The 27,132-nt window shown below is 37.7% G+C and overlaps 3 protein-coding genes and 1 non-coding gene across 8 annotated transcripts; 1 reads left to right on the top strand and 3 right to left on the bottom strand.

Annotated features, from left to right (window-relative positions):
• The first annotated feature begins 1,555 nt into the window (after positions 1-1,555).
• ankrd53 (ankyrin repeat domain 53) lies at positions 1,556-3,977 on the top strand. Its single transcript, XM_067524231.1, has 6 exons — positions 1,556-1,608; positions 1,954-2,041; positions 2,601-2,800; positions 2,899-3,063; positions 3,139-3,259; positions 3,400-3,977. Exons 1-6 carry the CDS (start codon positions 1,556-1,558, stop codon positions 3,928-3,930), a joined length of 1,158 nt encoding a protein of 385 aa, XP_067380332.1. The 3' UTR covers positions 3,931-3,977.
• Positions 3,978-5,660: 1,683 nt separating this feature from the next.
• Positions 5,661-11,190, bottom strand: tex261 (testis expressed 261). Of its 2 annotated transcripts, XM_067524228.1 has the most exons (7): positions 10,987-11,165; positions 10,331-10,421; positions 7,498-7,577; positions 7,219-7,372; positions 6,891-6,958; positions 6,647-6,749; positions 5,661-6,043 (listed from the first exon to the last, which is right to left on the bottom strand). In XM_067524228.1, the coding sequence occupies exons 2-7, from the start codon at positions 10,413-10,415 to the stop codon at positions 5,928-5,930; spliced, it is 606 nt and encodes a 201-aa protein (XP_067380329.1). In that variant the 5' UTR covers positions 10,416-10,421; positions 10,987-11,165; the 3' UTR covers positions 5,661-5,927. The 2 variants fall into 2 exon arrangements, with proteins under 2 accessions (XP_067380329.1, XP_067380331.1); XM_067524230.1 differs by lacking the exon at positions 10,331-10,421 and having other exon boundaries at positions 10,987-11,190.
• Positions 11,191-13,506: 2,316 nt separating this feature from the next.
• shtn2 (shootin 2) lies at positions 13,507-26,086 on the bottom strand. 4 transcript variants are annotated; one of them, XM_067524224.1, is made up of 17 exons: positions 25,927-26,086; positions 23,767-23,816; positions 23,254-23,314; positions 21,580-21,674; positions 21,164-21,353; positions 20,404-20,501; positions 20,155-20,236; positions 19,039-19,133; positions 16,792-16,914; positions 16,536-16,689; positions 15,687-15,828; positions 15,385-15,437; positions 15,086-15,186; positions 14,975-14,995; positions 14,830-14,880; positions 14,502-14,652; positions 13,507-13,857 (listed from the first exon to the last, which is right to left on the bottom strand). In XM_067524224.1, exons 1-17 carry the CDS (start codon positions 25,958-25,960, stop codon positions 13,679-13,681), a joined length of 1,680 nt encoding a protein of 559 aa, XP_067380325.1. In that variant the 5' UTR covers positions 25,961-26,086; the 3' UTR covers positions 13,507-13,678. The 4 variants fall into 4 exon arrangements, with proteins under 4 accessions (XP_067380325.1, XP_067380327.1, XP_067380326.1 ...); XM_067524226.1 differs by having other exon boundaries at positions 13,507-13,836; XM_067524225.1 differs by having other exon boundaries at positions 15,086-15,180.
• trnan-guu (transfer RNA asparagine (anticodon GUU)) lies at positions 24,681-24,754 on the bottom strand. The gene has a single exon. It is a non-coding gene; the product is annotated as a tRNA-Asn (tRNA).
• Positions 26,087-27,132: the final 1,046 nt, after the last annotated feature.

The following is a 27,132-nucleotide window of genomic DNA, read 5'->3' as shown; positions in this document are numbered from 1 at the left end:
AACTAGTCTATAGCTGTAAATGTCTGCTACCAATGGAGGTCTCAGTCCCACATAAACACAAAGAATATAACTTCCAATTTATATTGGCCTCACATGTGGCAGCAGGTCACTTCCACAGCATTGGTATGACTATTCAAAGTGAGAGCAGCCAATGCTAATACACCATCAATACTGGTACAACAGGGATGTATGATGGGAGAGTTGCTCTACATGGGAGGGTGGATGTACTTATTTCTGCTGTGTTTCACTCATTTGTTTGTATCTTTCACAAGCTGGCTCATAAATTACACATGTCCAATATCCTGTATAAGGAAATTAGCTTTTGTCTTCAGTTTTAGTCAAGAGATGCAAGAAGAAGTTAGCTGTTACATGCTGATAAAGGCTAATACTACAAAATATATTCTGATACTGTTAGCTTGCTGAATAAAGATATTTATATATCTAGTTTCTATGTCTGCAGTTTATGCTCTTTTTTCATTTTCCTTTGATCATCAGTGCAGCCACTGATTGACATAAGGGTCATACCAAAACAAAGAAATTTACTTGTCTCAAATGCTCTACCTTGTCTCTTTTAAATTGCATTTACACATTTACCGTTACACACTCCATAATTCACTTTAAGTAGCAATGTGCTCAAATTTTAAACCCAATTGACTGTGATGCATCCTAAAATATTCAGGCCTAGTGACTGCATGTACAGATTCAATGAGAGAAGGACATATTTCTGAGAAATTCCTTTAACAAAAATCGAAATTATTTAACCAACTTATTTTCAAAAGGTTATCCTTGAGTTATTAACAAAAATATTGTAAAAGGACATGTAGCTATACAGCAGTAAAACTAAATGTGTAAAAAAGAGAAAGTGTTTTTAAGAACTCATTTTACAATTGTGCTATAAAGTATTAACACACTTTCAAAGACGAAAAAATGTAATATATGTTGCCCAATTTTAGGTGCTTGTAAAGTTGGAGTAAATGTTAATCACTCTATAATTATACAACAGTCTTTATTAGCCCACTATGTTTTTTATTAGGAACCTTATGCTAATTAATTGAAAATTACCGTTTTAAAGTAATGTAAAGTAAATTATAGTACATTTTCTCTACATTTAGTAAAGTAAAAGTAATACCCATGTAAAAAAAACTCACGTAAAAGATATATATTTAACCACAGCAGAATATAAAACATAACGTGAGTATATTTACAGAAGTAGGTGTACTGTGATTAAATACAGGTTTTGAGGTATTTTAGCATTTGCATTATATGACACTTTATACTTTTTTCCAAACTGCATTATTAGACAGATACACTTGTCGTTACTTTACAGATTGCGATTTTACAAACCAACATGCATGACCTTAAATTAAATTAAAGTGCTACATTATAGGTGTCATTAAAAACATAACACATATAACAACATATTTACGTGGTGGTGGTTTTGATACCTTTTTAAAGTAGCTAGATGATCTGAATACTGCAGCAAAAAGTTTTACTGATAAGGCGAGTTATCGTAAATTGTGGTCCGTCACCTAGTTACCACATTTCCATAGCAACCATGGAACCCGTCAACAAACCCAGCAACCGGAGACGTGGGAGACGTAAAAACTGGTGAATAATATTAAATATTAAAATCTGTGTCTTGCCATATGTGTTTTTTTAATACTGCGGTCAAGCTAGCTATTCTACTTTGAGCACTTTAATTTATGCCGCTATGTGTCACGTTTAACGCTGCAATCATTTACTGAAAACTAACGTCCACGAAGTTATGACGTTGCAACTATAAGAGAGGCTTTAGTTTAACGTTATAAAAATGTTTAGGTATAGATAAGTAAGCGAAGCTCTTACATCTCTCTCCTGCATTAAATAAACCCATATTATATTTATGTACATACATACATATCCATATGTATATACATACATAAAATCTACTTTCAGTATGTTTATATCTCGCAGGAATATTCCCCTCAGTCCTCCCCTGGAGCATCGCCCAGCAGTTGATGCCTGGTACATTGAGCAGTTAGAGCCCAGACTAAACAAAAAGGTAGGATCAAACATTACCAGAGAAATACAATGGACAAAGGCTCAGAAACCTCTGTTATGGTTAAGACTCCAAACATGTAAAGTGCCTAAAATGCTTGCTTAGTAGCTACTATTCCTCGTGTAGTAGACTGTATTATGCTGATAGGGATGTACTGCAGTAGCCTACTTTTATGTTTGAAGTAGAGGGCTGGTAAATGGTCAGCACTTTTCTACTGTCTTGGTTCCCAAAGCATTTACAATTGTGTCTCATTCACCCATTCACACGCGCACTAACACAGCAATGACAACAGCTGCCGCGCAAGGTTCTGGCCTGACCCACTAGGAGCCACAGCCCCCTGTAATCCAGGAGGCATCAAACCACTAAGAGAAAACATTTAAACCAATACCTCTGCATCTGAAATGGTACCCAGTGCACTGAAATAGAAGGGATGTACAAATATCTTAGATCTTGCAGGCTGCTGCATTTTTGTCCAGTTGATGACTTTTTGTCATGGGTGTAACTATCAAGAATTACAGCATCTGACATAAGGTGAAGTTTATGTTTGTGTTTCATTCTCAAGGGACTGACAGCGCTCCATATGGCTTGCCTGTATGGCCAGTTGTCTACTATTCAGCTCCTAGTGGAGTCTGGGGTGGGGTGCCTTGACCATGTTGATTCCCAGGGTCATAGGCCCATTCACATGGTTCTGTCCTTCTGGAGCTCACCAAACACATCCTCTTGTCTCAGATATCTGCTAGAGAATAGAGCTGACGTTAACACGTAAGAGTATTTCATGCAGGGTCATCTTCTGTGATGGTGATGATGATGTTGTCAACAGCCACAAAAGACTCAAATTTCTTTTCTATCATTATTACCAGTACCACGGACTTAGGGCTTAGCCCATTGCACATAGCTGCTTCTGAAGGCCTCTTTGAATGCACAGAGATGCTCGTGCAAGCTGGTGCAGATGTACTGGCAAAGGACCAAATGGGACATACACCTCTGGATTTGGCCCGTGTCTGGTGCCATAGGAAAATAGCGAGGTAACAAAGTAAAACTTGAAAATGAAAGTTCTGCTGATATAAAGTATTTTTCTAAGACTTCCTGCATGTGTGTAGGTATCTGAAAAACTGCATGTGGATGGCAGAGAAAAGCAAAGAAATGGAGGAGAGAAAAAGGGTTTTAGCATCATACGGGGATCTTGTGGACATGGCAAAAGTGAATAATCTTAACAAAAAGGTTAGTATGTTGTGGAAATTATCTAATGCAAAATTCCAGCATACCTCATAAATTGCCTCTTTTTCTCAGTGTAACACCAGTCAGTATTTATGATTCTGGCTATGCAGAAATTATCTCCTGCCCTATCCATGTGATTTCAGGCACTTGTAGACAGCAATAAGATAGTGGCAGAGTGGGCAAAAAAGAAAGGAATTCCAGTCATAAAGGATTTGTCTTCCAGAGTCCAGGTTAGTCAGTACCATAGCCATTGTCTCTTATCACATCAGGACAGCTCAGATCTAAAATATGACAAGATTCGGGTTGAGCGCCAACCAGGGCAACCAGCGTTGAAGCCTTGGGCCATCTACACGGGCCTCCAGCAGGTAAAATCCCCTGCAGAGCCAGACCTCCGAGACTGTGTCACAGTATGGAGGGGAAGCAGCAGCAGGCAGGCCAAGTATACAACCGAGTGGGACAGCACACCTCGTGCCGCCCCTGACCTGCCACTGGATATCCTTGAGAGGGTGTTTTTCCCCAGAGCTTTCCCTCCCCGGATCACGTTGCCTCAGGACTTTAAGCCACAGAGCATCTTAGCAGTGCAGCATCAAGGGTTGCCACAGGGCCGGATTACTTCCCCCTGGACAGAGGTAGCTATGCACCTGGTTGAGGTGCTGGAACCTGGACACTACTGAGCATCCGGCACAGTACTGGAGCTTCAACTAGACCTGAAATAGGTAGACGGCCTTAAACCTTTGATTATATTTTTACATATTTCAGTATGTAGTTGGGAAGGACATCAACTAATTTAAAGATTTAACCACTTTGTAGATTTCCTATCAGATGACATGGAAATTAATATGTCATATATGTTAAGTTTTATAAAGGGTTTCATTGAGGAAAAAAGGTATCATACAGAAGCCAGGCATAACAAAACATCAAGACATTCAACAACTTCAGCTCAAAGTGACAAAATTAAAAATGCCACACACTTCAGACACTATAGCTCCAGTATCAGGGTGAACAGAAGGGTGAGCGAAAGGTGAGAAAACCTCAGTAAAATGGGTCATCTGTCACATAGGATCCAGGTGAGGACTTGTCAACAGCATGTGTGTGACTGTGAGCTGTGGTCTGTCAGCTAAGGGTGTGTGGTGGTTTTCCTTTACTTCGTGAAGCACTTCACACCTCAGTGGGGGTCAAAGTGCACACTAGCCTCGACCTGGAGCATCTACTATGACCAAGCTACATGGGACGTAGATATCATAACACCATCCAGACAGTCTGGCACATACACACGTGCACACATATTTTTGATGCAGTGGAGTTGAGTGTGACTTGAGTTGGAAAATCCATTGTTCTACAAATATAATTTATTACTGATTGAGTGCACTAACCCAATTTAATTCTGCACCTCTATTTTTCCTTTATTTCCTAGAACATCAGTCTGTGAATACTCATTTAATCTGCAAGTTACTTCAGCAAAATCTTTTATTATACAGTTGCGTGCATACCAGCCTACAATAAATCACACTCAGTAATTGGTAAAAAGAATTTGGGCCTCCTTAATAGTACTTTCATCAAACCACTTTGAGCAGCTTTTGTCCCCAGCAACCGTTAACTTACGGGAGTCACTGCACAGGTTCAATTTTTAAGCAGCGTTTTCATTTGTCTTTGATGTTGGGTTTCTCAACAATCAACATACAAAAATCTCTTCATTCTTACAGTGAATTCGTAAAAATTCTTTTTAAAAAAAGGGAGTTGCAGACTACAATGCTGGTGATTAATGAATATGGAATATTTGAAAAAAGTAATCAAAATATCTTAAACTGCATTGTTTTTAATGGCCAAAAGTCAATGACTGAAGAGTGTCAGATAGTTTGTCTATTAGCTCAAGCATAGCTCAAGTTAACTGGAAAAAACAATTCCTCAAAAGCTGATTTAATTAACCTCTGATCATCAATTTGAGTATTTACATGATGTTATACCTATAATGAGAATAGAACATCTTCATCTGGCAGAAAATGATGCCTTACATCTACAGAAAGCTACTTATCATCTTACGCCACATTAATAATTGCTTCTGTGGCAATTGTCAGCTTTTTTCCTGCAGCTTTTTATCCCCTTTCAGCCTTTACAAGATCATTTCACAGCAAAAGCCAATGTTGGACTCAAAAGATTAAACCAGAAAGTGCTTTTAATCTGTCAATCTCCAAACTACCCTGTTACTAGTGATACATTGTCTCCTCACCTGTCTTCGTGTTACTTTGTTAAAGTGTGAGAAATATTGATATTGATTTATCTGCCAATGTCAACATATACTAGTATTTGATAGTTGTTCATTTAAAACCGTGCACGTTTTAAACAAAAAGCTTAGAAATGGGGAAGTCTGACATGACAAAAAGAAAGCAGCTACAGACACAATCCACTCTGTGAGGTCTCTAGTAGATGTTGTTGGCAGTCAGTATACATGGACTGAATGACAAAAATACAGACAAATATGGCCCTTGTAAACTTGTCAGCTCGTCCAGCAGGAGTCTCTGTTCTGTCCACTTTGTGTGCTCTTCTTCCACTTTTGGCCAGTTGACTCTGTCAAGTCCCATCCAGAAACAATTTCTCCTCCCCCTTAATCTCCAGCACATACACACACTCCTAAATCCCCAACTACTAATGCTGCACCTCGAGTCTAAATTCCTCAGTACATTTTCTGTCGACTGGGCAGCACTGCCTCCTTCAGGAAAGAGAACACAAGGAGAATCCCTGACCTCTTCCCCCTTTTGCCCTTGGTGAAGTAATTAGATACCACATCATCTAAAAGGAAAGAAGAGCAACTGTTATCAATAACACATTGTATTCTCAACACCAACCTATCTTGTGCAGAGTTTCAGGAGGCTTAAGTCTATAGAAATGGAATTTACTACTGTGATATGGTTTAATAGGCTGCTGCTAGTAATGTAAAATATAGGTTCAGATATAGTTGCAATATGTTAAAATGAAATCACACAGGGTGAGTGAGATAAAGTAACATATTCAATGCGGGCTTGAACACACAACCCTAAGATTAAAAGTCTCATGCTCTGCTGACTGAACTAGCAGGGGATTGCTGATTTGAAAAAAATAAAAAAAAGATTGCATCATCACAGGGCTCAAACCCACCACACGTGAAGTTAATGGTCTCCTGATCTACTGACTGAGCGAGCCTAGATAATAACAGTTCAAGGGCTAAATCTGATTTGATCACTTATTATTTTGTTTGATTCTATGTGTTTTAAAATGAGCTCCCAACCCCTGAAGAACGTGATTTAAATATATAACCCAATAACACACAAAAGGGCTATGGCCTACTCAATTGTTAATTCTCTAATCAAAAATAACCTTAAACTCAAGAAAAAAAAAAGTATTTATTTCACTTACCTCCTTGCTGCACGGTGGATGGCAGCACATTTTCCCCCGCTGATAGCGACACAAAGAAGGAAAAGGGGATTACCCACAGGCAAATGGTGAAGTATGCCAGCACCTAAAGCCAACGAGAAAAAGTAGAAAGTGATTTTTATCAGAGGAAATGTAAAGGTTGAAAATTTGACCTCAGTTTATAAAAGCAGTATATGGCTGTTCAGAAAAATTCTCATACTTTATCAGAAATCTGAAATGAGATTACCTCTGAAAATGGATAATATTCTTGTGCAAAGTACTGGAAAGCCATGTAATGGTTCACCACTACTAAAACTGCAAAATAAAGACAGCTTGTCAGATATACAGGGGTCAATTATATGGCTGCATCGGTTGAAAATTGTGGCCCATGTATCGGGATATGTATTAAATAGTTTGGGGGGGGGAGAGATTGACATCCCTGATAAATAATATTTATTGACTAAACTGATTAATGACAAATTATTCACTATACGATTTTTAGTTTTTTCACAAATAACTACATGAATTTTATAAAAAAAGAAACCACTAAAGAATCCAATGTGTGTCCTACTCACCACAGGATAGGATAAAGTTGGGGGAGCTCAGCAATATGTAAGGGAAGGTCTGCAAGAGGCCAAAGTAGACAAGGTTGGTGAAGAGACCGACTCCCACCATCAACAATGGGAAGCCTTCAAAAAAATAGAGACCTGCCAGCACACCTGTTGAGAACTGGACAAAAAGTGAAAATGCAGTTTGACTCCCCAGAAGTTAAAAATATTTCTACATTATATTCTTGAGAACAAGCGCACAAGCCAAGAGAAAAAAAAAATTCTACAGTTTATCTTCTGTCTTACCAGTATCATGTACTTTATTATCCGACTGGTGGCTACTGTGTATTCTTCAATTAGTTCTGCCAAGTAGTACAGGCCAGCAGCTGAATGAAAAAAAGATAGGGTGATAAAGTCAGAAAAAAAAAACATAACTAGACTGCATTTGACATTGTGGTTAGACTTCAACAATAGGGCAGGCAAATGATCATGACAGGTACATGACAGTAGTAAGGATGTGCCATTCAAGCTTTTTTCAATTTGCCACAATACAATAGTTTAGAAAGCACTACTAACAATATAATTTATAAGAGGCACTAAACTCTTGTATTTTTTGTACTGTACACATAACTAAATAGAGCTTTGTTGGTATACATCTTTACAACAAAATTTAATTCATGTTTAATACCACTTATTTTGTCAAATGTATAGGTTTTTGTCAGTATGGATTTAAAAGCTTTGAATGGTTGATTGATGGTTTTTACTTAAAACTAAGGATGTATCAGTCAGCTCCCAAAAAGCTACGGATAACCTTTGCCAAGTCAACATCCATGGCAAAGCAAGAGATAATTACTTAAATTTTAATCCATTTTAGTAAGTTAATCAAAAGATGCAGCCAAGAAAAAGCGGGCAACTAATCAAACTAATCAAAACATGTATGCGAGGAGCTGAGAAAGTCATGGTCACAGAAGAAAGGCTCAAAGATGAGTTTCTGTTTGTCATGCAAAGGCAATTTATGCTTTCAAAAATAAAGAGTAGTGAGAAATAAAAGATACCAATGAAGACTAGCTTGCACTTGTGTACTAGCATTAACAGAGCTTCATGTCAGCAACATGCAGACGCTGCCCCTCATTTCTCTTAGCTTGCCTCAATAAATAAAATGTGAAAATGAAATGGTTCTCTTTATCAAAATTAGGTTAAATTGGACAGTCTTTAAATAATTACATAAGAATTAAGAATCATGAAAAGAAGGTCAATGCTGGACAGATTTCAGTACTTTATAGACACATTTTGGTAGGTTCTTAAGGGCATGTATTTCAGTTTCTTTCCTTCACTGTGCCTGTTGATATGGTAGAAGATAACACCTAGTATTACTGATATCAAGCAAGGGTTAAGGGGAACACGGGTTACTCATGCACATTGACATCATTTTGTTGAGTGTTTAAAACAATGTAATTTAATAAGTGGCAATAAATATTGACATGGTAAGATATAAAGTAAATTATGGCAATAAATATTTTTAGTACACCCTTATTCAGGTCTAAAATCCCTTTCACCCATTACACTCCACCAAGGAACAGCACTTGATAATCACATGCATCAAGACCTCTTGCAAAGAGCTTCAGAGTAGTGGTTACACAGTGTAGGAACAAGTTACCTAACTGCATGATCAGCAAGACTGAACTCCTAAAAAAAATTAAAAAATAAAACACTACCCCATCTGGCACATCAATCTCACAAAACATTTTTTTCTTATGGCACTTTGCTTTTTCCATTTTTTAATTTTTGTACCTCACTTGATGTTGTGTTTGGTCAAACCATTAAGCATATCACTAAATGTTAACGTAATGTAACACCATAAATTATATCTCATGTACAGGTTAGCAAAGAGTTGCCAGGTCTCACTGAACTGTGTTATGGTGATGAAAAGCCATGTGTGCAGTAAAATGTACTGTAAACAGATGCTTTGCATGAAAATATAAAGAAAAAATATATCTAGTGTATTTTCTATAGTTTCTTCTGCTGCTTCTATAGCCAATGCACAGCTAAAGGTTACATGAACAAAGAGTATACCTGACTGAGTTTTTCAGTCAGTGGCCACACCCAACAGCTGTAGCTGGTGTTACGTGGCCAGGTGATTAAATGACAACGTGGACTAAAAGGCTGTTGGCCAACAATAATCTCTGAGCAAAGTAAAACTAAAATACTGTTGACACTGCTTGTGTTGGAAGGTGGACAGCATATTAGGGCAGGTGTGTGTGTGTGTGTGTGTGTGTGGGTGGGTGGGTGGATGGATACCCACAACATTACAACACTGTAAACATCTGTGCAGGCATCTGCTTCACCAGCAACAGTAACATTGGCAGACTAAAATTGTTTCTTCACAAATCTCTGTTCCCATTGAAACATGACGGGCCCCACACATTTGTGACTGTGACTGGATTAGGCAGATGCTAAATTAGCTCTGTTTTCTTTAAAACTGTGATCACTGCTTACTTTGGGGCCCCAAGTCCCTGCTTAAAGTCTCAAACGGCTGTGTAACATTTTGTTCGTGCTGAACAGTGGAGCTCTTTTGGTATTTTTGAAATGTGGATAACAAGTGGATACTATGTGTTTTACAAGTGGGCTGGCATGTCAGGTTCAGCCTTAGTGATGAAAAAGGCCCGACTAGTTTTAGTTCAGCAGGTAGAGCTTGAGACTCTTAATCCCGGGTTGTGGTTCAAGCCACACATTGAGCTCTCTTTTCCATTTTCATTTTTACTGCATTTTACGCATTACAATATTCTTCAGCTTATAGTACTTGTATATGAACTACATATTCAAAGTATTACTACAAGTAACTTAATCAATTTTCATTGATTGATTTAGTCTCTCTCTCTCTTTAACTTATAAAGCACTGACATAAGTGGTTGTTGATTCTATAACAACAAAAAGTTGGTGACTCTCTCAAACCAGTTTTCTTGTCAAAACCAAAGAACTGGATCAAGATTAGGCACGAATTCCAAACCAGCTTTCAAACTGCCTAATATATTACATATTATGCTCTTTCAGAATGTCAGATACTATTGAATAATTCAGATCACATTAGATATTACTAGCTTTACTGAATCAATAACAAGAATAGCAGCAAAACACTTACTCTTAACTACCTTTTCCTTCATGGGATCAAACTTATCCCACCCAAGCAGACACAATATCAAGGATGTGGCAGCAGATGTCGCCATTTTTGACTGTGACAAATATTTCAAACATTAAACCATTTTCGACACAAATGCTTCATATTGATTCGGTATCTCATAAAGCATCGCTTGTATGGGGAAAAAACAATTAAAGGTGAATAAAAAATAACGATGGCTAGATATTTTTTCCTCCACATCAAATGTTTCGATGTTCCCACAAAGTAGACCTAGAAAGTTGCCAAAATATCACCATAATACTTTGGTACAGTGTTTTTAATACTGTACTATCCAACAAAATATGTATTCATATAGATTAGCATTACTAATACATAAAAACAACATTTTGTTTGGTTTTACATATGCTGGATGAGCTAACGATAGCTAGCTAAGCTTATAGCAGCTTCTTTGGTTATTTTTTTTTTCACACAGACTTATTGTTCGTATTTGCATGTTATCATTAACACACTGGGTAGAGTTCGTATGTTCGTTTCCGTATGAAACGAAATCCCGCTGCCGTTTATTGTTGCAATTTGTCCAGCTGACTCGATCCGCTATCATTAGCAACCAAATGTTAGCTCCACGTTAGCAGCTGCATGGAATGTGAGCATGTACCTACCTATTGCTAGAGTGACGAAGGATATCTGGATCACCAACGACAGCCAGCTCAGTAAATAAATAAACCACATCTCTCTGCATATGAAACTACACACATAAATATGAACACAAAAGAGAAAATGGCTAGTTAGCTGGCTGCTAAGTAGCCCTGGTCAAAGTTCTTCGCCCAATGTTTCCACTGCAGGCTGAGGAGAGCCGACAAGAGAGGCCTCGTCATCAACACGGGACGGGGTTGTTTGGGTGGTGTCGCCATCTGTGGTTGGAGGGGAAGTGCAGTAACCTGTCATGTCTCAAATTACTTTGTATTTGATCTCTAGCAAATACGACCGCATAAATTGTTTGTGTCGGAAATGTAATGTTTGGGTCTTTGGATAATGAAGCATAAGACAATTGCAATAATACTTTATCTCCTTTTAGGCATTTTCATCTTCTTAATTTTAATGTGCCAGTGACTCTAAAGACACCATCTTACAACAACTTGAGAACAACAGTAGGGAACTCATAGCCCCACTTACAATATGAATACCCCACGTGGAGAAGATCATTTGATTCGAAATTTGGAGCACTTTTATGTGTAAATTACTAAATAAATTAGTGAATGGTGACTTTCCAAAATTTTGTGGGTAATTTCTTAAAGTGAAACAATGTATTTCATGCAAATTACTTGAACGACATCTTTCCTTAGTGTTTTAATTTAGAAAAAAAAATCACTTAAGAATAACGTGGCCAGGCCATGAGATATGCCCTGATTTGGTGTAATCAATAACCATTAATAACAATTAAAAACATACATACGGTATTTTTAACTTCTTTATAGTTTATTTCAATATGTTACATTTAAATGACTCAAGCATCAATGATTAAAAAAATCCACTCAATTGTGTCTTTTTATAGTTTTGAGGACATTCATAATTGGTCAGAATGGATTACCTACTCTAAAACTTTAACCATCATAACGTAATATTAATGGCTGCTTATATAGTGCTTTTATCCAAAATGCTTTACAATATTGCATCTCATTCAGCCATTCACCCACACACTCACACACCGGTGGTAGGGGCTGCAATGCAAGGTACTCATCTGACTTACTGGGAGCAACTTGGGGTTCAATGTCTTGTTCAAGAACACAAGGAGACATTTGGAGGGACCAGTAAATTAAACAACTGCCATACCAACTGAGCTACAGCTGCCCCAACCGTTACCCTAACATTGAGCATATTGTTGTGATCTAATAAATGTGTCCATTAAAAAAAAAAAAAAAAAAGTCAAAGTCTGTTTTTTCTGCAACTTTGAATAAATATGCAGTTATGTTATAGGTTTCCGAACAGAAATAATTTGATTGTTGAATTTGTTGGAAAGTACAGTGCTTTAATTTTTAAAGGATTTCTGCTTCCTGGCAATGTTCACTTAGACCAAAGTTGTATTTCTACATGCATGAACTCATCAGAGATAAAGGAAAAGACATAATTTTACACTATTGGGATTCAATCATTGAATGTGTTGTTAGTATGGGAATATCAGTTCTCTCTCTCTTTCTCTCTCTCTCTCTCTCTCTCTCTCTCGCACACACACACACACACAAACACACACACACAGCCACACACACAGGCTCTCTTGTGCATGGATTCAATATCATGGAGGCGGCAGAGCATATTACTGCATTTCAAAAGCTAACACCTTTGAGATAAAGGAGAAAGACAATAAAACATGTATGCTTGAGAGTGAAAAGGAAGACCTCCCAGCAAAAAGAGCTAAATAAGGTAAATATATAATGTGAAACAGTGTGAAGACACTAAAATGGTGTCAGAGTTGAAGGTGAGAGTAATCGCATCTTCTTTTAAAATGCTTTTAACAGAGGCACATAGGCATATAGATTTCATGATGCGTATTCTTTCATGCATGCATGCACACATATATACAGTATCTGCTCAGAGGTGAGAAAACAAAAGGCAACCTGCTGCATTTAAAGATACTTTCAGGGGGAGAGTGAATCAATCACCTGAGGCTCTTATCTTAACAACACCTCTGGGCTCTGGGTGTGAGGGCTTTAATGTGCCTAAATAAATGGCAGCCACCATCCTTCTACTGGCTTGAGCTTTAAGAGATACACACATCAGGAGAGAGGCTGGCACAGGTATTCATATAACCCAAGTGTTTTTGTTTTGGTTTTTTTCAGTTTTTAATGGCTCAGGCTTTTTTCATCTGTAATCTGTAAAAAAAAAAAAAAAAACTGTAACTTGCACTTAGATCAGCTGAAACCCAGGCACCCCCAAAAAATGATGTTGGACATTAAACACGGCTGAAGGAGTGTCATCCTTTGACCACTCAGACTTTGGTTAAATGGCATTCAAAAATGCTTTTTTCTTGTCATGAATGTGAGATTTGATGTTTGCGTGCAATAAATATTACCCTCTAGTCTGTTACACTCTGGAGGTTAAAACAACCCGAAATCTGGCATTATTTGATCCAGAGGTGATTCCATCTATTTTCAACCTTTTAAAAAGAGACAAAGATCAGCCAGTGGTTTCTTGACATTTAATTTCAAAGGATAACAGAAACAGACCTTCCGTGTATTGCATGCAAAGATATAAGTGGTTGCCTTAAAGTCAGAGCCAAATTGAACGTAAAAACTGCAATTCATCATTACACAAAACAGTAAAGACAAAGATGATAAAAAATTATATTTCTTCCTCTCATTTTTCTTGGCTGATGATCAATGCTGATGCTCTGATACGAGAGTCCCTCTTCTCCCTGTTCTGTTTCAGCCTCCGCAGCACGGCAGCATTTCCCTTCTCGTCTGCCCAGGGAATCCCTCCAGCAGCTGGTACACACTGTGGAGCTGGCTGTGGGTCTGACCAACAGATCATTGCATCTTCAGGTTAGACACAAAGACACAAAAATGTGCAGCAGCTGACCACAAGCTCTTTGTTCTGATTAATGCAAAGGAAAATACATATATGACAGCCAGGCTCGACAAACAAAGAATGGAGGTCTATTTATGGACTGATGAAGTTTATATATAGCATCTGCTAGGAATGTTTTGAAAGGGTCTTGGAGTCACTGGGAAGCCTTGAGAAAGTTAAGATTGTATTTTGTTATGCCTACTTGGCCTTTCTACTTATTTTAAAATTCAGTTCCATTTTTCACTGCTTTTTTATATTACCAAGTGAAATTCATAACGTGATTCTAATTAAAATGTTTCAAATACATTTTAGTCATTTTTTGATCCTGTGTTACACAACCTCATTAACAGGTTTAGTAGTGAGAAATGTATTACTGGGCTGCTGCTGCTGCTCCTGCTTCTTCTCTCTGGATTCAAACACTGTATAAAAGGGAATTTCCTAACTAGGTTAGCCACAGCTTTAATAAATGTAATTTGGGTTTTAAAATGATAAAACACAAAGCGTAATCGAAACAATATCAATCAAAACCCAAATGTAAATATGAAAATTAATAAGACACTAATAGGACAATGAAACATTGTAGCATCACATAGCGGAGTGGTGAATAAAATACCCTGTGGTTGAGTTGAGAAGTTCGTGTCCTGGTTTTCTCCCATGGCTCTCCTCCTTCTCTGGAGCACAGAAAGGAGCTCCACATCACCAACATTGCGGCCCATTACCTTCCTGGATGGCACTCTGCGGTGATGCTGACGCTTCATGTTGTCCTGATGTGTGTGATGGTTTGAAGCATTTTAAAATAAAGTTGTTTAAATTATTTGAACATAACTGTTAATACACCAGGTTTGTGATAAATTTGTCATTTATCACTTCCTTATATATTTAACTACAGCTCAATGCACATCAAGCTAAAATACAGTGAAGTCTGGCTTTTAAATTATTACCAGCATTCCTCTCAACTCCACAACAGCTGACTTTCTATTTTCACTCTGGTCCTGTAAGAAGATTTGAGATTGGGAAATATTTTGTTGCAACAGTGTCACCGGTGCTTTATAATACCAATAAAAATAACAAAACAAGATTACTGACCTTCCATGAGCTGTCACCTTCCTGTAGACAGAGTTTGTTATTTATTACTTTGGATTTTGCTCTTACTTAATACAAATTCTATTCACAAGCAAATCAATACAAATTGTTTACCTGTATGGGCACCTTGATGGGCCTCAGGACAATGCCTTTCTTTATTCTCGCTATCATTTCATCCACTGCTTTTGTTGTCAAGTCCGCTGAGGTGGCTGATTCTTAAAGATTAGAATATTATATGATTACGGCATGTGTTGTTAAATCCAGTCAAGGATGAGGCACTAAGCAAATATCTCAAATGCAAAGCTATTAGTTTAAACCAGAAAGGAACCCCATAAATATAAGTAATGACCATTTAACACAAGCTCCTCAAATTTTTATACACTGCAAGAAAAAAATTAGATAAGGAAACTTACTTTTTTGATCACCTTTATTCTCTTTCCTCCTGCTCCTCAGTAAATCAAGAGAACTAGACAAAGAAAGTGAAATCACAGAGTTGAAAGATGTTTATTACCGGAAGTGGATATTTTTTATTTTATAACATTTAAGCAACCTAACCCACTATGTTCTTCTTCATTGCTTCAAATGTTGTGCCAGATGTAAAAAGTATTTCATTTTCATTTTTTCACTCCTAAAACCATATTTCAACAATCAAGTTAAACTACGACTTTTTCAAAAGTTCAATAATCGAGGAAGCTCCGACTTTAGTTTTACATACTTGACAACAGTGGGAGGAGGTGGAGGAGGAGGAGGAGGAGGAGGAGGAGGAGGAGGAGGAGGAGGAGGTGGAGCAGGAGTAGATTTTTCCTCTGGTTCATCAGTTTCATGCTCCCTGTTCTGTTTTTCTTGTAACTGTTTCACTATAAAAGAAGACATAGTCATATTTGTAAAACCTTCTCATTCCAAGTCAAATTACATGATTCAGAAGGAAAGACAAGCATATGATGGGTTTTTAGTCCAGACACAAGAGATCTGCAGAATTATTACACTGCAAGTGCAATGATGCAAAATGATTCTATTGTAATGTGCAATCAAGTAATTCAATTGGGCCCAAACAGAGCTTGTAGAAACTAAATGTGATCTAGAGGTTTCAAAGTACGAGTGTGTTTGCACAATTGTTTCAAATGGGAGCCATAAATCATAAGTTAGGTTTTCAAACATTCAGTTCCTCTTAATAAGCAGTTAGATTTGTTTTTCAAGGTGTGTTTCATATATAGCGTATAGAACGTTTTTGAGCTAATATTTAGATACTAATTGAGTAACTTGCATCTCATGGATTTTGACATTGGCTTCATCACCATTCAGACTTTTTCCTATTTCTTTAGTTTCATGCTACATGCAGTATGCTAAGAAATATTTCTAAGCAAAAAGGTAGCGTAATCCCACCAGCTGACAAAAACACAAACTAAAAAGATCAAATCGCTTGCAACACTTACAGATTGTAGAACAACTTTATTTGTTATATGATAATATATGTTTTGACCTATAGCCTCCATCAAGGTGTGTCTGAACAGATTTGATCTTTTAAGAAATATTTCTGAGTAATGTTTTCTCCACTGCCATTCACCTTCCTCCTGGAGCTGTGTAACAGTGATGTTTGCCTCAGACAGCTGTGTTTTGAAGGCATTTCTCTCCACTTCACAATTTTTCACCTCTTCTCTCAGCTTCTGCAGCCCAGAGAGCTCACTGGATTCTTCCACCTCACTCTGACTCTGTTTAACCTGAATACAGAAATGATCAGAACACGGGACATGATGAAGGAAATACACAGACTAATTTTGTCCTTGTTTCATGATCTTCACTTTTATCACGCCTACACAAACCTGGTCCTGGTAGTAACGTTGTATATCACTCAGGACTGTGCTGATATTGGATATGTTTTCCAGCGCCTGCTGCAGCTGCAGGCTGATCTCCTGGCTCTGTATCACCTTCTGCTGCTCCAACATCTGACGAGACAAACCATATCTAACTTTTTCTGCTTTTATTAAAATCGATAAGAAATACAACAGTGACAATGAACCACAATTAGTTGAAAAATAAAGTGAGATCTGAACGATTGGTTGTTAATTTTCCCCCACCAGGAGGCTGTCACAATGCAGGAAAAATGTTTTCAAACAGTGTTTGACTGAACAAAGCCTCAGATTAGAATCCTTGTTAGAATCCTTCATCAGCTTCACTGAAAGATAGTAACAATGCAAACAGAATGATTTAGCTGAGAGACAAGGCATCATGTATCCTGCATTATGATAAGTGGTTTGTAAAAAGGAAAAGAAAATGTCAGATTTGCCTTGGTTCACAAAAAATACAGTTATATTTAAATATTAGGGTTTACAGCTCATAAATGATCAGAGCACTTTTTGCACAACCATTTCTAATGATATATATGACCAGTTTAATTTCCTTAGATAACTGGTAGTTTGGTTGTCCATAGTGAGTCAACATAAACAGGTAAAAGGAGACCACACAGTGTTAACATTAACTAATAAATTAAGAGATGTTACAGGACATTAAGGACCAGCCACTAAATGAAAAAACGGATTGTTTAGGAAAATACAAGGCTAACAATAGTGATGCTACGGAGCTTGGAGACCCAAACTGAAACCCATCCCCAGCATTTCTGAAAGACCTGTTTTAATTTTCTACAGATTTAATCAATAGTTTAGCTGCTCAGCTGTATGTGACCTGGAATGCCTGAAACCAACAATATACAGAACTGCCTGCCACAAATCGGTATCTCCTGTATAACTTGACTCATTAAAGCACCCTGATTCCTCAAAACAACAGGATGTGACCTTAGTGTACTCTGATCATACTGTAATCATAAATCAACAATCTGACAGGCTGTATGCATATTTCTTGAGAACAGGTCCATAATTTGAAATCAGGAAGTGTGAAAAAGGTTGTTTTCATTTCTGTGTTTTACTGTAAGAACAAACTAAAGCAGCAGGTTTAGTTTGCTCTGTGTCAGAACATACGGCATGAATCTCCACGCTGCAAATTACACCGCTCTAATCTCTGTTCTCCCTTCAGCAGAGAGCAATTTTCACACAGCAATTAGCACAATTATTTCATACACACCAAAACACACAAGCAACCGAACACAGCAACACAAAAAGACAAAGACACACACACAAACACACACAAAAAAACTCAAAATTGTTTCCTGTTTGAGGCCCTGCATCATTATACCACCATGCATCACACAGAAGAGGTGTGAATGGTTGATGTTTTCAAAACACATGAAAACAGACAAATAGTAGCACAGACAAGAGCCATTCAACACAGGGGGGTCTTTTACCATGAACTGAGAGTAAAGGGGATGAATTGTGTGAACAGTTGGGGGTCCTTTTCACAGGTAAGGACCCCTGTGATGCAGCCCATTGTGCGCCTGTCTGGTAAATGGAGGACACTGTGCACAAAGGCGACAATTGCTATATGCTCAGCAAAACATAAAGGTGTCAGGCAAAGACAGGTTGTGCTTAAAGACCACTATTCTCCTTCAGCAGCAGTGATAACCACTAATTATGGGGAAGGGAGGGGCTAAATGGGACGAGAACAGAGAGGTGTTTTTTGAAAGAAAAGGCCTTCATTATAGGAGCAGCTGGGGCAGCAAAAAACATGGTGTGTGTGTGTGTGTGTTTGGGTATGTGGATTTTAAGTGAATTTGTGTTTTTCCTGGGTGTGTGTAAGTGGGTTTCTGCTTTTGTCTTGTTTGTGAACTCCTTGCATCACAGACAGAGCCCAAATTTGACCAAAGTGTCATTGGTGTGAAAACAGAGAATGGACACCCTTTCTCCTGTCCTGCCACATCAGCTGCTCTCTGAGTGCCCCTCCTTCCCCTCAACCAAGTGTCTGTATGCCGTAGCTGCCTGAAGGTCAGCGTTACCACTCCAGCACCTTTTCTGTGGCACGACCTGTCACCCTTGGTACCTATAAGTGTGAATGTATGTCAAAATATTTTGTGCCATGCTGGAAAGACACACACACATATGTATATGTGTATATATATATATATATATATATATATATATATATAAATATATATATATATCCATGCCACACGCTCACACCTGGTGGGCGAAGACTTCAGCGTGTTGCCGGAGGCCCTCCTCCAGCTGCAGCTTCTGAGACATTTCTGTGAACTCCTCTGTGACAAGCTGGGAGACTGGACACACAAAGACACAAACACATACTCATAAGTAAAACAGAAATAACATTCAGTGGCATTTATGATGATGAGAAAGAGAAGGAGAGACGCTCATATAGATAGATAGATAGATAGATAGATAGATAGATAGATAGATAGATAGATAGATAGATAGATAGATAGATAGATAGATAGATAGATAGATAGATAGATAGATAGATAGATAGATAGATAGATAGATAGATAGATAGATAGATAGATAGATAGATAGATAGATAGATAGATAGATAGCTCCCTGTTCCCCCAAGTTTAGTCATATATTCATAGAACGTTTGTTGTATTGGGATTGCAGCGGAAATCTAAAACCAAAAATATTTCCATGAATAATTATTACTACATTTTAAAAAATATATTTTTTGTTGTGGTTTATTAATTAAGGTGAAATGGCCATTTAATTATCTTTTAAAGAAAAGGGTGATTTTCTAAATTAAAGATACTTTTAAAAACATCCATATTAATACTAAAACAATGAATTGTCTGTGTTCACACTTGATGTCTGTTAGTCTTTAGTCTAGATAGGATTGATCATCTGTGCCATAGTTAAAAACACATCAGCTAGACACACCACTCTACTGGTTGAAATGTTTCTTGATTCAGAAACTTGTGCTTGAAATTAAAATATTCCTCAAAGTACACTGATTTGGCAAAATTCAATCAGAGATCATGCATAAGTACAGTTGACTGACCACCATGTAATGGCAACTTGGAAACCCTGAAGTAATATTTTATTTACAGTAAGTAAGTTTTGGAGTGAACAAACACATTACACCAATGAGGAGTGTGACTCTTATTTTATTAATTGTTAAAGAATAACAAAGGCCCAATGGCACAGACAAACCACTAATTCAGGCTGCTGACGCCAAATATGAGTAAAGGAAATTTTTAGTACAGACATTATTGAATATACAAATAATTCATAAAACAATAGTCATAGGTTAATCAGTGAAAGAAATAACTGGTGTAGTGAAGACTGACTTACCTCGCTTGATTTTATTCATAGTCTTGCTCTGTTTGCTTATTTTCCTTAGCAAGGCCTCCTTCTCTTCAACCTCTAAAGCTAGCTGTAACAAGTATATAGTATATCCATAATATACATAATAATATGATATTATAATATTATATATATATATATATATATATATATATGTGTGTGTGTGTGTGTGTGTGTGTGTGTGTGTGTGTATATACATATATATGTATATGTGTATATATATGTGTATATATATACCTGCTGTCTATGTTGATGGAGCTCTTTGGTCAGATCTTCTACTTGTTGCTCCAGCTGGAGTTTGTCAGCCAACAAACTGTCCACAGAAGCCTGCAGCTCTGACACACAGAGAGACATTTGTTCGTGAGAAGTTGTACACTTCGACATAAAACACAGAATTCCCCCCCAAAAAGACAAAAATTTCTCCTCACAGAGTAGAACACAATTTCCATGCAAATAACAGAACTGCCTACAAAATTGAAAGTATAGCTACTACAGTTCCTCTTCATCTAATTCAGCATGATTTTTTTGTCACATTAACACAGAAAACAAAGGGAAAATTGTTTTAAATTATATCCCATAATCAATATCATTAACATATTCACTAACCTTATAGCCCTTAGTATTATTATAGTGTATGTTACTCCATGATTCACTCACACAGTTGAAATTGATGTGATCTGCTCTCTTCCTGGTTATTTAAGGTGTACCCTACCCCCCCGGATAGATAATGTTTTATGGTTCCTGATTAAATCCTCAATTAAAGAGACTAACACCAAAACCATATATTTGTAATTTGCATTCCTCTTGAAATAACTGACTGAATGGGTAAAATGTCATAAATCATGTTGAATATTTCAGGGCTTCTGGTACAAAAACTGCTGAAGTGCTACACCTGTTATTGGGTCTTAAAATTAATTTTATTTGGTTTACCAGGAAGAAATTGTTTCCTCCTATCTTTGAAACAGGCATATAAACATCCCAGGTATTTTAAGCAAACCTGCAATCTTGGCTTGGTTCTCCAGGAGCAGTGACTCATCACTACTACTGTCCTCAGCAAAATCAACTACGTCATTGGTAACTGTGGGGTCATTCTGCAGATCAGAGGTCACAGCAGCCATGTTTTCAGGAAGCTCTGGGATGGGAAGCATCTGGCTCCTCCTCTTCAGGGCTTTGTTCTCTTTGGTCACCTAGGCAACAAAGGAGATAATGATCAGTGTTGTTGGCATTGTTGTACTTTGTAAGTATAAAAAGGTAGTATGCCATCTGATATAAAGAATGTGAGGCTGTTTTGCACACTGGCTCGTTAATTTGTCGAAAAGTATAGGACAGGAAAGGGCTTTTTGGATTGGCAGTGGGTATAAATCTGACATCTGAAACGTTGCCAGCTCTGAGGTTATGTATTTTTTGACATACCTTGACAGCTAGCGCCTCCGCACTGTCTCTGCAGGAGCGTTCAATCTGGAACTGGATCTCCAACACACTTATCTCTTTCAGGAGCTGATTGGACACTGGGTGTACAGAAAGATGAGTTGTTAGTCATGGTCAGAAGAAATTTAAACCTGGAACTTAGCCCAAAGAAAATACATAGCTTTATATAAACACTCTAATTTAGATTAAATAAATATCATGGCCTATATAGATGTGAAAATGATCCTAGACTCTGTGATAAAACCAGTTTCTCAAACAGTTTGGCATGAGTAAGAAATAAATGTGGGTGGCAGAGGGTCCAGCTCTATATCACCGGAGACCCTATTCAGTTCATAAACCATCTTCTGCTGAAATAGAGGTTTGCTGTGGTTTGCTGTGAGCAGTGATTTTTAGTCACTATAACAAAGTCCCACTTACTCATGTTGACTTGGGGAGACGTGAACCCTGTATAAATCAGACCCAAATGAAATCTGACTGTACTTTCTCGAACTTCCAACAGAAGCATTTGTTGAAATAGGGCCCCCACATAGGGAGACACATACTTTCATGCCAGTCACCAAAATGGCATATACTACCACTTAACTGGTGCCAAAATAGTGGCCTCTTTTACAAATATTTTTGTATACAAACATATCAGTTTGTCGCACAAAGATATCAGCTCAGGTTTAGGTACTGGTAAAATATGGTGGGATGTTTTTAAAATGTTTTGGTTTTCTTGTGATTCATTTATGCATTACACGACTCACATGACTCATGTGACAAGACTCAACAACAAAGCAACATGAGGTTGTTTCACATTGGACTCAAACTCGAGTTTCCTGTGGGAAAATCTTTTGCTTGGTTAACCCATCCAACCACCTTGACTTTAACCTGATAAACTTATCTGCGTCTAAATACTGGGTGACGGTGTTATGTTTGCTACACCCCTATGGTATTACAGTTATGTTTGTTGCTTTTGCCTCCTTGTACAAAGAACCTACGCAGTCCTTTTTACCCAGTCTCTGTTTCTGAAGGTTAGGTTCTAGTTTTTCACTGACAATGATTCATCTAATAGCCCAATAGCTTTTTTCTAGAAACCAGTCATATAGTTAGTGCCTGTGTCTTGGGATTTTATAGAAAGATCTGCTAGGTCTGTTGCCATTTGCCAAGAAACTGTATTGTTAAATCAGAAGTAAACTAGCATCAGTCAACAGAGTTTTTTTTAAATATCTGAGGAATTCATGATTTTTCTGAAATCCAGTTTCAAACCTTTACATGTTGGGGTGGAATCATACATCAGATTAGTTAGGGCTTCCAGGCCTTTCATGCTTTAACAGTGTTAATTGTGATAAATGTGAACACATTTCTCATAACCTTCATATCACTGTATTTGTACACTTTCTATGTCTTACTATACAGTAAATAAACAGAGATTCAAGAAGTCTTTTGTCATTATGTGAGCAGAACAACATTTTATACATAACTGTTGTTTAGGAAGATGTAGGCCACCTTTCATGCCTACATTATTAAAGTATGTTCCCATTTAATCTCTCGAGTGACATGCACAAAATTATCTGTCGTATATTGCTGGCAGGTGTGAATTTGATTGTAAGTGTTTGTGCCCTGTGATGAGGTGGGCACTGGGCGAAATTGAAGAAAATGAAAATAAAAATGCCTTACCTTCTTCCAATTCCGACAGTCTCTGATTGGCTTCATCCCTCTGCTTTTCCAGGATCTCAAACTAACATTCAATTGAAGTGAAAAAGTAACAGAAAAAAAGATCAATCATGCAACATCAAATTTATGTATTTGATTTGTTCAGGTTTTTGCTCTATTATCAGACAGATGAGGCACCAAAATTGCATTTGTCCTTGTTAATGTAATCAAGTTTCTGCACTTGTACATTTTAGAGCATTTTAATCTGCAATTTTTTTCCCCATTTTCTTTCTTTTAGATTGTATTTACTTCAAAGTTCTGAGCTGAGAAGGAAACATATTGCTGCTTTTTTGATTAATCATAGAAGGTTTTTACACAAAGGAACCCCAAATTGGAGAAGTGATTTGACTATTGTCAAGTAAACTGAACAACTACTTTTAGCACAACATTGGACATAAGTATTGCACATGTTGGTTTGCAAATTAAAAGTCACCAGTAATGAATCAGTAATTTGCTGTCTTTCACCATCAGTGATACCTGAATGTCTCCCTCATCTTCAGAAGACAGGTAACTCTCTTCATCAGAGTCTGTGAAGACAAGAACGTAATTTTACTTTCGGACAAGAACATCCAGTGTGCATCATAAAACAGAGAGGACACTCAGAGACACAAGACAACTAAAGATTATGATTTTTGGTCATTATAACCATTAGGACCTTCACCAGGTCATCTAAGGAAGGTAAGCCAGGAAAATACAGGAAGTGAAATCACAGAGGAATCACGTATTACGTATGTTTCAGTTTCAGTGGGTTATGAGTCAGGACAGTTTCCGGCTGCTACTTTACAAACCGAAAGCTTTGGATGCTTTAGTTCAGCATTTTGGAAAATATGGTAATCCCCTTTCTGCTAAGTTTGACAAGCACAGTTACATCACTCCGAAGGTTTGCGCCCCCCAAAAATATTTTAATGCTCTTTTTCATGTTTATGTATTACCCAAACAACGTAAAAACAATTGATAACCTTTAGAGAGGCTGGTTAGGGAATTTGATTAACCCAGAGACAGGTTGCTTGCCTGCACCTGTTTCCAGAGTTTATGCCAAGTTAACTGCTGCTGGCTGTTACCCAATGGACATGAAAGCTTTTTTTTATTTTAGATACAAAGAGAATGAACATATTTCCTACTAGATACAGGAGCACATTTCCACTATGTGTCAAGTTACAATTCTGCCTACCAGGATTTCAAAGAACATTTAATCTCTTTGGATGTAAGTACATTAGAACAATAAGAAGCTACATTGGTCATCATTTAGTACACACATGTAAATGCTCAAATTAAAGCAGTAAGCAGCCAAAGACGGTGGCTGGGGAGTTACCTTAGTGTCTTGCTTAAGTAAACACCTGGTGTATGGACTAGGACATGAACTGGGAGCTATTTGCCCAATAAAACACATTCGTCCCTGGGTGGGCTTGAACCACCAACCTTTCGGTTAACAGCCGAACGCGCTAACCGATTGCGCCACAGAGACTTAAGAAAACTTGTTGTTTTAATGTGGAAACGTGTTGGGAGTGTCCTGTGACGCTCGGTGACACTGGACAGATTTTTTAATTAATTAATATTGGCGAATAACTAAGGGGTTGTGCAGGGGAAAGCAGACCGTGGCAGAGCAGGCTGGAGTAGAGTGGATTAATTTGAAGACTCAGTGTGATGCTTAAGCAGAACATAAAGTGCATTCTGAAAGTCTTCAGATCCCCTTCACTTTTTTCAATTTTAATATGTTGCGGACTGATACTACATATTGTTTTCATTAATCTACAGTCAGTATCCCATAGTGAGAAAGTGAAAACAGAATTTTAGAAATGTCTGTAAAATTATTAAAAACAAAAAAACTGTTCCAGGTGGATAACCATCACTGCAGCCCTTTACCGATCTGGACTTCGTGGCAGACGGGCTAGACACGAGCCTTCCCTCGGTCCAAACACCCAAAAGCCCGCTTAGAGTTTGGGTCGAAAGTTCACCTTCCAACATGACAACAATCTTAAAAGCACACAGTCAAGATGAATGTGAATGTCCTAGAGTGGGCCAGCCAGAGCCCTGACCTGAACACTATTGAACATTTCTGGACCTGAATATGGCTGTCCACCGATGGTCTCCATCCAACCTGAACATCCCCCAATCCAGGGGTGTAAAGCTTGTAGCATCATACCCAAAAACACATTTGTAGACATTTCAAAAATTCTGCTTTCACTTTGTCACTATGTCAAGAATGTCAAGAAATGTTATGTCACAAAACCCCAGTCTTTATTTTAATTATTTTTCATTTGAGATTTCTTGTCCTCAGGCTCAAACTATACTGACACAAACTGCATCACATGAAGCCATTGATCAGATTTCACATTGTCCCCATTGGAGCCACAATAATCTTTAATACGTTTTTAACCATCTTCCCCAAAATCTGTAACGAGACTTTGATGTGTAAAATCTGTAAAGAAACACAATATGAAGGCATTTCATGGTTGATAATAAAGAGATCCTGTTGAACTAAATGCATGATATTCAAGAAACATGTTGTGCCATTGTTGTACTTTACTCGCAGTAACTCTCAGGACTTATTTAGTGAGGAAATCCCTTTGAAACAGCAGTAGTCATCATGTGATTCATCATGTGGCAGCACTTCATATCCACATTGTCGATTCTTACCTGCAACTTCTCTGTCCTCACCTTGAACCCACATCTTCCTTGGTTTTTAGCTCCTTCGTGAACTAAACTAAGCTGCACACAGCATCACAAACGAAAACCTGCTTTCTCTCTGGGCAGCACTCAGCTCATTATGAAGGAAGCAAGCAGGAATTTCTGTTTAAACCCTCCCCCACTACCACTTTTTATAAAAGAGGAACTTTTTTGTTGCACTGCCCAAAGAAAACATTTAATCGTCACAGTATAACATGACCTTATGCCTAATTTGACATTTTTAAATAGTTTTGGCTGCATAAAGACTCATATGTATATTTTAATAATATTAAATGAGTTTTGCTTCTAATCTTAAGGAAGAAGGTGTTTGACCTCCCCCCCAGTGTTAATATAGTGAAAAGAGGAAAATGCAGGCTCTGTTGCTGCAGGTAGTCTCTAAGGAACGACACTGTCTCTCCACTCAAGATCAATGTCACTCAAGCAGCCAGGGCAAAGGCAAAGCTGCTTTCATCCATCTATTAGAATCTGTGTTCAGAGTTCATGACCTCTGAAACATCAGAGACCTGGCATGGGAACCAAACTCTGTGGGTGGCAGAGATAATGTTGATGACACATAGTCCTCCAAGATGAATAATTCAAACAATTCAAACTTCTTATCCTTCAGTCCTGGTTTATTTATTCACCTGCCATTCAGGACTTGATTTCTAGGAGTATATGTGTTCAGGGTCAGGTACAGTACATCCTGAAGTGACCCTCTGAGCATTTGATTTAGCTTGCTTGAAGCCCCACATGTAGGGCCCGTTTCATAAGAAAATATAGGACAAAGCTATGAGCTATGAGTAATTTTGCTAATGAAAGAGAGTAATATCGCTTCAGGCATTCAGCTTGTGAAATAACTTCACACTTACTATTTCAGTGTCAAAGGCTCTGTCAGACATTCACATTTAGCATTTAAACATGTGACTGAACAGACAGCTTTGAAAACCCACCTTTTAATTTTACAAAAGTTAAGATTTCTTTTCTATTTTTTTTCAGCACAATTTTTTTTATCACATTTCCTGGTGAAAATAGTCAATCTAAAATAATCAGAAGAACATATTTTATATTTTTGCTTTAAAAATCACCTTCAGCATATGAGTCACCTGCAGAGCTAAACAATAAAAAGCTGCTGTGCTTCATGACGGTGATGTCCTTGTGATTTAATGAGTCTTTTCA

The sequence above is a fragment of the Channa argus genome, chromosome 12 (genome assembly GCF_033026475.1).
Source record: "Channa argus isolate prfri chromosome 12, Channa argus male v1.0, whole genome shotgun sequence".
Lineage (NCBI taxonomy): Eukaryota > Metazoa > Chordata > Actinopteri > Anabantiformes > Channidae > Channa > Channa argus.
The sequence above is the reverse complement of the archived record's forward strand: the minus strand, read 5'-3'. Positions and strand labels throughout refer to the sequence as shown.

Bases quoted from the DNA above. Each gene is read 5' to 3' on its own strand.
- ankrd53 (XM_067524231.1), top strand. From the start codon at position 1,556: ATGGAACCCGTCAACAAACCCAGCAACCGGAGACGTGGGAGACGTAAA. The intron at 2,801-2,898 runs GTAAGAGTATTT...CATTATTACCAG, and splicing joins AATAGAGCTGACGTTAACAC to TACCACGGACTTAGGGCTTA. The intron at 3,260-3,399 runs GTTAGTATGTTG...ATGTGATTTCAG, and splicing joins TGAATAATCTTAACAAAAAG to GCACTTGTAGACAGCAATAA.
- tex261 (XM_067524228.1), bottom strand. From the start codon at position 10,415: ATGGCGACATCTGCTGCCACATCCTTGATATTGTGTCTGCTTGGGTGG. The intron at 7,578-10,330 runs GTAAGTGTTTTG...TTTTTCATTCAG, and splicing joins GAAGGAAAAGGTAGTTAAGA to CTGCTGGCCTGTACTACTTG. The intron at 6,750-6,890 runs GTAATCTCATTT...CGTTGGCTTTAG, and splicing joins AATATTATCCATTTTCAGAG to GTGCTGGCATACTTCACCAT.
- shtn2 (XM_067524224.1), bottom strand. From the start codon at position 25,960: ATGTGGGTTCAAGGTGAGGACAGAGAAGTTGCAG. The intron at 14,881-14,974 runs GTCAGTAATCTT...ATCTTCTTACAG, and splicing joins AAGGTGACAGCTCATGGAAG to GACCAGAGTGAAAATAGAAA. The intron at 14,653-14,829 runs GTAATAATTTAA...CACACACATCAG, and splicing joins TGGAGTTGAGAGGAATGCTG to GACAACATGAAGCGTCAGCA.